Source organism: Fragaria vesca, linkage group LG3 (genome assembly GCF_000184155.1).
Source record: "Fragaria vesca subsp. vesca linkage group LG3, FraVesHawaii_1.0, whole genome shotgun sequence".
Lineage (NCBI taxonomy): Eukaryota > Viridiplantae > Streptophyta > Magnoliopsida > Rosales > Rosaceae > Fragaria > Fragaria vesca.
The window spans coordinates 20293611-20302587 of NC_020493.1; the positions used below are offsets into that span (position 1 = coordinate 20293611).

General features: G+C 38.2%; 2 protein-coding genes across 2 annotated transcripts in view; one reads left to right on the forward strand and one right to left on the reverse strand.

Annotated features, from left to right (window-relative positions):
• Positions 1 to 436: 436 nt before the first annotated feature.
• LOC101314446 (60S ribosomal protein L10-like) lies at positions 437 to 8951 on the reverse strand. Its single transcript, XM_004294664.1, has 4 exons — positions 8924 to 8951; positions 1576 to 2137; positions 952 to 1033; positions 437 to 852 (listed from the first exon to the last, which is right to left on the reverse strand). Exons 2-4 carry the CDS (start codon positions 2085 to 2087, stop codon positions 784 to 786), a joined length of 663 nt encoding a protein of 220 aa, XP_004294712.1. The 5' UTR covers positions 2088 to 2137; positions 8924 to 8951; the 3' UTR covers positions 437 to 783.
• LOC101314164 (benzyl alcohol O-benzoyltransferase-like) overlaps positions 8471 to 8977 on the forward strand; it is a 1638-nt gene continuing 1131 nt past the window's right edge. Inside the window, exon 1 of the mRNA XM_004294663.1 lies at positions 8471 to 8971. Within this exon, the coding sequence (XP_004294711.1) occupies positions 8513 to 8971 (459 nt within the window). The 5' untranslated portion in view covers positions 8471 to 8512. The remainder of the gene's footprint in view (positions 8972 to 8977) is intronic.

Consider the following 8977-nt stretch of genomic DNA (forward strand, 5'->3'; position numbering starts at 1 on the left):
TGTAACTAAGTTTTCGCATCCGTGACATTCTGCTTCTCTGATATGGTGATGTATCACAAATCCAGTGTTTCAACTCAGAATACGAGTATTTAACCACCTATGGTAGGATCCAGATTACAAATCGGGTTTGTCATACCTTTATGAATCTGACTGTCAATATGAGAAGGTTTATCCAGCTATACTGAATGTCTGTATGACCCGGTTTATGATTTGGGATTGTCACACCTTGATGTATGTGATGCTACCAATATGAGAATGTTTATGTTCATCCAGCTACACTACTAAATGCTGTATATCCTGTGTGATTTAGGAGTGTCACACCTTGATGAATGCAATGTGACTATCAACCCCCAGCTATGCAACAGCATGCTTATCATACAAGACCGTCACCACAGGATAGATTTTGAAAATGCACGCAGACTGTTCAAATTCGAGCAACGTTATCCACCAAATATGTGAAAATGTGATATGATTTGGCTAGAGTTATATGTTGAAGACACTTTGCTAAAGAAAAGCTTTCTGATAACTTAAATTAGGCCTTCAACAGCAAACATATCGTTCAAGCAAAATACTAACTGAGATATATTTCCCAAAACTTGCGTACCAAATGAAAGACATAACTGAGATATATTTCCCAAAACTTGCGTACCAAATGAAAGACATAATCTTTTCAGTCATTAAAGTACAAATGCAAATTTAAAATAATTGAAACTTTCAGAGTCAAACAGAATTTAAAGCACAAACAGAAATTGGATCACACGAATTCAATTCCTAGACGAGATTCTAAGCAGCAGCGTCAATGAATGCTTCCCCAGGTTTACGCAGAGCCAAAGAACCGTGGCATCCCAAGAGCTGCAATATCCACATAAGAATTGTTAGTTCATATACATAAACCAACATTCCAAATGGCAATACTACAAGATGTGGTTCATTCATTAGGAATTCACTAACCTTAGCATTGACACCATCAGGAAGGATGCGTTTCTCTGACTTCAATCTCACATAGTCAACACGGTTGAACTTGGTAAATCCCCTGAAAAGAACAAATTCGTAGCACAAGATTCAATCCCACAAGACAAAAACAGAGGACCAAAACTCAATACTCAATAAGCTTCCAAGGGAACATAGCAAAGAGACATTGCGCCTCACACATGTTGAATCTCTACATAGCTAAATCTGAATGCAAGGATCCAACACTACCAGCTCATCGTTATGAATCGCCTCAATATCCAAAACCAATGGTAAAAAACACACTCATGGCACAAATAATCAAATTAAGAGCTCAGATTCTACATGATAAATTCAGCTGTAATCATGAGCTCACACATTTCACTAACAACGGTTATGTTTCACACTAGTAAGACTCTAAGCTCAATCTGCCAACATTAGCCAACACACAAAAACTATTACCATATATGTTACGGGTGTAATTCTACATCTTTGCACCTAATTACATCTAACCACCGGTCAAACTAACCATTGCATAAATCAACAACCAATAAAAAAAAAAAAGCACAATACAATAATTGCAATAAAAACCACAAATCAAACAATAAAATTAGCGCAAATACTCACCACTTCCTGCTCTCAATGATCTTCTGGCGACCGGGGAACTTGAACTTAGCCCTCCTGAGAGCCTCACAAGCATTGTTCTTGTTGCTGTCCTTGCACCTCACAGAGAGCAACACCTGTCCGATATCAACCCTAGCGCAAGTCCCAAGAGGCTTCCCAAACGCTCCCCTCATACCAGTCTGAAGCCTATCGGCTCCGGCGCAGGAGAGCATCTTGTTGATGCGGAGCACATGGAAAGGATGAACCCTAACGCGTAGATGGAACGCGTCTTTGCCGGCGAACTTGGCCATGTACTTGTTACACGCGATACGCGCCGCCTCGAGAGCCTCGCTGGAGACGTTCTCCTTCTCCCAGGAGACGAGGTGGACGCAGAACGGGAACTCGTCGACGCCTTTCTTCTTCATGCCGACGTCGTAGATTCGGATCTTCGGGTCGGGGACTCCGCGGCAGAAGCGGGACTTGGGGTAGGGTTTGTTTTTGATCTGGCGGTAGCAACGGGCGGGGCGGCGACCCATGGCGGCGGCTTTTGGGGAGAGCGGCTAGGGTTTGCGGAGGTTTTTTTAGGGTTGAAGAAGAAAATGAGGAGGTAAGCGATGTATTTATAGTACTTAAGGCTGGGTTTGGTTGCCCTATTTCACTACGCGCTTATTTGGGTTGTGCGTATGGGCTTGCGTCATCATGGTCCATGGTTACGGCCCAAATCATACAAGTGTGTGGGTGGGAATTGAATGTGAGACCCAAAAGACAATTTGGGGACCAACACTATATATGAGTTGTTTGATCTCATTTGTTTAATTTTCTATAATTTTTTTTTGTCAAATAGTTTCCTATGGTTATGTTTTGTTGGTATTATTTTTTTTAGAGGAAAAATTCTATATTATAAATAATCCAATGTTACAACCATGAGATTTTGGTGGTGGACATAAAGTCTCATGCTCCTCCTTACCCAAACAACGATTACAATGGACAAAAACCGAAGAGGTTTCAACCGTAACCTAACATATTCTAGAAGCCTCGATACATCCCTACAGTCAACCTAAAAAAGAAACGACATTCAAACACTATATTTCAAAACTATTATGCACATGTAACTTCCTCATTACATTGACAATAAGAACTAACCGAAGTAAAAACAGTCTCCGGAAATGATACCATAACCATTGACACAACCCCGACACCAACCTATCAAACTCCTAAACACCCTCGCTCAAAGAGAAGGGACGACCCAAAACCAAAACCCTCCCTCAAAGAGGATGGACCACTAAACCTAAACAAAACCAAAAACAAAAAAACAAAACCTACAAAAAAAAAAATTGACCCAAGCCCAACCCAATCCCATTAGAGCTAAGATATTTGCCACAAAAAGGCCCGGCCCAAAAGGTTTGCAGGGCTCTCTTCACCTCTGATCGCATCAGCCGCCTGCCAACAGAGTTGGTCGCTGATGCTCCTCACCTCCAATCCCAACCACTACATGTTGGTGTTACTAATAAAATTTTAAGTTTCAAAATCGGGAGAGTCTTCATAGATGGCGGTGTGTGTAAGATTAGATGTCACTAATACAGATACATGGTCATTTGATTGAAATGTACTCTTTACTTTTTCTTGAAGACAAGGAATAGTTTCTTATTTAATTCAATTTTTGAGTATTACAATAGGGCGTAAAGTAGTAACAACCCTAACAGTCGAGTAAGTGAAACTCCCTTACTGGAAATATTGATAGTTTTACAAGTTCCACCATGAAAATAATTTAAAACGGTTGGAGTCTGGGTCTCAAGAAGCTTAAAATCAAAAGTTAGTCCCTAATTTTTTGTTCACCACAACCTGATGACTAAGATTTTACAAAGGATGATCATTTACGTGTACCAAGATCTTATCCTTACTAATGTTTTCTTTGTTCTGCAAGCACCTCACAAAAGACGTGACCAAATCATTCACTATTATTTAGCAGTGTCATGCTTAGAAGTATCAACGACAATGATTAAAGTTAAAAACATCGCTAATAGTTCCAAAGCTCACAGTTCTTGAAAAAGTAGTGTGCCTTGCAGCTACAACAAGCTCAGAATCATTTTCTTCTTCAACATACAAGCTCTCCTCGTTCATTCGAGCGGGCATAACATACTTTCCACTTCCACTTATCTGGAAAAATTTAAAGTTCATGTCCACAAGGGCATCTTGAATAGCAGCCTCAGTTTCGAACTCCACAAAGGCACAATTCTTCTTCCAAGGGTAAGCAATAATCTTTATCCTTTTAATAGGACCATACTTCTCAAAAGCTGATCTGATTCTTCTCTCGTTTTCACTTGGATGCAGTTGAGTAACAAACAGCGTACGCGATTTCGCATCATTGGTCTGATACCAACTTAAGTCCAGTGGCCAGTCATCTTCTTCAACAGCCTCACTTGGTTTGGAATCTTCTTCTTCTTGTTCTTGTTGTTCTTCTTCTTCTTCTTCACCAGTCTCACTCGATTCATCTGAGCTAGTATACCATCGTAGTTCTTCAACAGTATCCCTCGGTTCATCCGAGCGAGCATAACATGCTTTCCACTTCCACTTATCTGGAAAATCTTTGAAGTTCATGTCCACAAGGGCATCTTGAGTATCAGTCTCATGTTCGAACTCCACAAAGGCACAATTCTTCTTCCAAGGGTAAGCAATAATATTTGTTCTTTTAATAGGACCATATTTCTCAAAGACGGATCTGAGTCTCCTCTCTGTGACACTAGGATGCAGCTGAGTAACAAACAGAGTACGCATCACTATGATGTGTTGTGGGAACCCTAAATTTTGAGAATGTGCTTGTTTATATGTGAGATATTGTATGTTCTTCGGGTGGCCTTGGGCTTTTTCTGTGCAGTCTCGGGCTTGGGCTTTTTCTTCCTTTGCCCTTTCGTCGATTTTCTCACCGGCCAAGGGATCTGAAAATATTAAATTTTGATTTTCAGGGGTTTCCAAGTCTTACTTCTCCACAGTTTCTTATCAGATTTCATTTTCTGATAGTGAATTTGATTTTCGATGCTTTGTTTCCGGTTGAATGCGGTGGTGGCTGCGTGGTGGAATAGTTTTGGGTTCTCTCTCGCTTTCGCTCTCCTGGCTCTCTCTCAAATCCGAACCGGGCAAGAAACATATTGGGTTTGTTCATGTCTGATGGTTTGGTATTTTAGTTGGCGATTTCAGAGATTGAGAAGTAATGGGTTTGTGTGAACAGATTGGAGTATTTGATTGAGTTATCAAGGAGCTGTAGGTAGGTTCTGATTTACTTCATTTGTTTTTGTTTTCAGTATTGGTGCTGCATATGGCTTGGTTTCGTGAGTGTTTTGAGCATTGTTCTAAAAATTTGCAGCTTTGGGTATTAGTTGGTTAAAACTGGAGAACGAGTTTAATTCAGTTAGGGATTTGAATTCTGTTATTGGATATAAACAAATTTGATCTATGCGTCGTCTTTTTTTCAGCATAGGTAGTGAGAAGACATTGCTCCTTTCCTCGACTTAATGATAACAAAATTTCAGCATATGTGTGTTCCAATCATGGACTGCAGCCAGTTTTAATGCTTGGTTATAATTCCCAGCATCTAGCTTTTTTTTTCGAATTTTAAAGGTATGATTTTGGTGTGTTGGGTTTCTGGGTTTTCTGTTTATTGGTGGTGCTGGGAGAAATAGATATCTTCTTTTTAGAAAGCTTTCCATGTTTCATGATATGTGAGGGAATCAAGTAACAAATAGTTATTAGACCAATGATTAGGTAGTAGATTGATATGTTTATACCATATAATCATATATATCTGAACATATTGAAGTATATAGTCTAGCTGGATTGCTTTGTGTTTATTTTGTTCTCATTGTGTGAGTGCTTCGATAAATACTTGGTCTTTTTGGCTGAGATGGATTATGTTTTGGCTGACTTGAATAACTATTTGTGTAAAATTTAGGGACGTAGATCCCGGCACTGAAGTTGAGAAGGATGTTAAGTGCTTTATATTACAGTTGGGAGAGAATGAGGCTGTTGATGCCAACAAGGAGGATTGCGTGGATGAGTGAAGAGGAGGGGTTTTTCAATGCGAGTTCATAAATTGTAAGACTAGGTAATGAATAATTTTCCTTAATCAGAAGAGATATATTGATTGGTTTTCCATTATCATTGCGATTTGTAACTTGGAATTTGGTGCATGATATACTTGATTTCCTGATTCCTCTAATTCACTTTCAGTTAGAACCCAGGCAACCAAAATATATTATATGTAACTTGGAAAGCTTCTACTCTTTTTTTAAATTCTTTGTTTGGAACATTTTTTATCACATTTTTGTGTTTCAATTAACATTGGATGGCAAGAGAAAAAGAAGCAAATATTTGTTGTTACCATCACATGATTCATATCTCTCTGAGACAGGTTTAGCAATAGGAGAATGGTCTGATTGCATTAGGAATATGATTGTATTATTTCTTGACTTTTGTTAGACCCCAAAAATAAAAATTAGTTAACTGAAATACTTCTGATAACGTATAGTTGTATTTATGGTGAGTTATGTAATTACTTTGTTTCTTTTTCTTTTTGTAAGATTTGTGCAGTTGTTGCATTCAGGATCTAATTTGCGGAACATTGAGCTCTTATACATCTTCTTCATATTCAGGTATATCAGACCTCTTCTGTAAATTCAAGTTGAAATCGCAATTAAAATTTTAGAAGGATTCTTGAACAATACAGCTTATTTGTTCTGTTTATGGATTTTTTTTTTCTTGCTTATGAATTCTGAGTTATTGTCATTTCTTGGATTTCAGCATAGTTTGATGAATGTGGAGGTTGGGTTCTACTGTTGAATAATCTGCGTATATATGAAAGTTGCCTGATCCAATTGAAGCTCAGATCATATCCATTGAAAAATTCTGACATCACCTCTTCTTCAATTTGTGCATTTTTCATAAACACTGCTCTTCATTTCAGGTAAATACATTCTCTGTTTGGAAATTGATGAATTTGATAATGACTTTTTTTTCGATTTGGTTGTTTAGTTTTGAATTTGGGTGTTGGCCGCAGGAATTGGAAGATTAATTTACTCAATTTTTCTTCGAAGATACAAACTTTGATTGGGTTGTATCGAAATTGAGAAATTTAACATCTAGGTCTGATAAAAGTAATCAACTAAGTTTTTATTTATTGAGTTTGGCTTTTGGTTTGATGTTTTGGTGATGTGTTTAGGTTTGGGGTGTGGAGCCTGTATTGCAGCCAGTGATCATTTTAAACGAGTATAATGCAGTTGTGAGTGTCCATTTATTATGAGGTCATTTATTGTGAGTGTCCATTTCTGATAAAGTTTCTAATTTCATAGATAGTCTCAGACTGCAGGGAATTTAAGTTATCTTGGAATAACAAAACTTGAAACTGTGCACCTTTGGTTGATAACATAATCATAGCTTTCTTTCTTTCTTTCGAATCCTAAAGGCATGGACAAACTGTCCTTTTTTTTTTTTTCTTTTTTTCTTTTTTTCCATATTCTTGCATATGATATACTAATCCTTACAGTAAACTTGATAGCATTAGATTAATGTTGAGAAAAGTCTGACTCAGTTGAACTGTTGAAGGATTAAGAACTTACAATTTTAGATGGCCTTTAGTCCATCTGGGATTTGATTGTATTTCTTGATGTGCTGAGACATTCATACTAATACTTCGTTTATTTTTCAGTGGTTTCTAGGCATGAAACTCACAGTTGAATGAATACGAGGTTTGAAAAATGAATGTAAAACTGATCTCATTTGGAATGTGATGGTAAAAAGTAAGAGAAAATTTTCCAAATTTTCCTAAACATTTGATCCAATTATGTTTCAATTTTAGTTAGTAGTGTTAGTCTCGAGGAAACAATTAGCATTGTGTTTTTGAGATTGTACACTTGCTACACTGTTAGTAAACTCAGCAGTCTACAACCACCAATATTATATTTCTGTCGCCTTGAATCTTTACCTGATGTCCGCAATGTTATATTTCTCAGTTGTATTCTAATTCTTTCATTTTCAATTTCATGTTTATTACCTTTCGTACTCCAGACTGATTTCTGAACCTACAAACCAAAACAATTGAAGCATTTATTATTTTTGGACATGACACAACAAAGTGTTGTTTTTGTAATATATAATGCATGTGTATAATCATTATAATGTATGTGCAATGTGTACTGTTGATGGAATTTGATGTTCTATGATGTATATGTAAAGAGAATTGCATCAATCAAGTAATCAAGTATTCTTCAGCTTCAATTACAAACGTGCACCGCGGCAAAGCGCGGGTTGTAAATCTAGTGATTTATTTGAATTAGAATGCAACCACAAGCAAGCCCATATGGTTGCTTTAGCAGCCTCGCAATCGTGTACGCGGCCCCGAAACAGAAATGACACAACGTACGTACATAATGATTGTATTGGTCTCTCAGCAAATGCAGGACTTCAAAGTTGTACGTCGAGCTTTCCTTCTAGGTTTATTTCACGTAACCAAAGATACAAAAGTAAAACCAAGAAAGGTTGACATGCTTTCCTCTCCTCTCTCAAGTCGCCGTCTCCGACCTTTCAATAATAGCTATGGTGATGTTGAGATGTGCTCGTGCTCGTGCTTCACGGACGCCCTGAAAACAACAATGCAACAACCACACACGTTGAAGTGATAAAATTATGAAAATTGTGCGCATTCTTGAGAGTACAATATATGCATGCATGTCCACATATAACCCGATGTGGACATTACTGGTCCGAAAGGTGCTGGTCCAATTGCACGTATATACATGCGTGATATGTCGACATATAACCCAACAAATACACGTATATACAGGCATGTGATATGAATTCATATCCTGCTCCAACATTTCCTCTATATATAGCAACTAAATTCATCAAGATTGTAGTTTTTCTTGTGGCCATCAAACACTTTCTCGATCTTTTTGTTAAGGTTTTGAATATCATGCAAGTCATGTCGTTGCCATCCTCCCCAGTATTTCAGGTTTATCGAATGCAACCACAACTTGTAACTCCGGCAAGGCCAACTCCTCGTGAAATAAAGATGTTGTCTGATATAGATGACCAGGAAGGCTTAAGGTTTCAGATACCAGTCATCATAGCCTGCAAGAACAATCCTTCGATGTCGAACCGAAAAGACCCCGTTCCGGTGATCATAAGGGAAGCAATAAGTAGAGCATTGGTGTACTACTACCCTTTGGCTGGTAGGCTCAGGGAAGGGCCTAACAGAAAGCTTATGGTGGATTGCAATGGAGAAGGCGTCTTGTTCGTCGAGGCTAAAGCTGACGTCACTCTTGAGCAACTCGGAGATGCTATTCGACCCCCTTGCCCTTTCTTAGAAGGTTTCCTGTGTGATGTCCCCGGCTCTGATGGCATTCTTGGTTACCCTTTGTTGTTATTTCAGGTATAT

Excerpts from the sequence above, each read along its gene's own strand:
- LOC101314446 (XM_004294664.1), bottom strand. The coding sequence starts at position 2,087 with ATGGGTCGCCGCCCCGCCCGTTGCTACCGCCAGATCAAAAACAAACCC. Across the intron at positions 1,034-1,575 it reads ATCATTGAGAGCAGGAAGTG|GGGATTTACCAAGTTCAACC; the intron begins GTGAGTATTTGC and ends TGTTCTTTTCAG. Across the intron at positions 853-951 it reads CTGATGGTGTCAATGCTAAG|CTCTTGGGATGCCACGGTTC; the intron begins GTTAGTGAATTC and ends TGGATATTGCAG.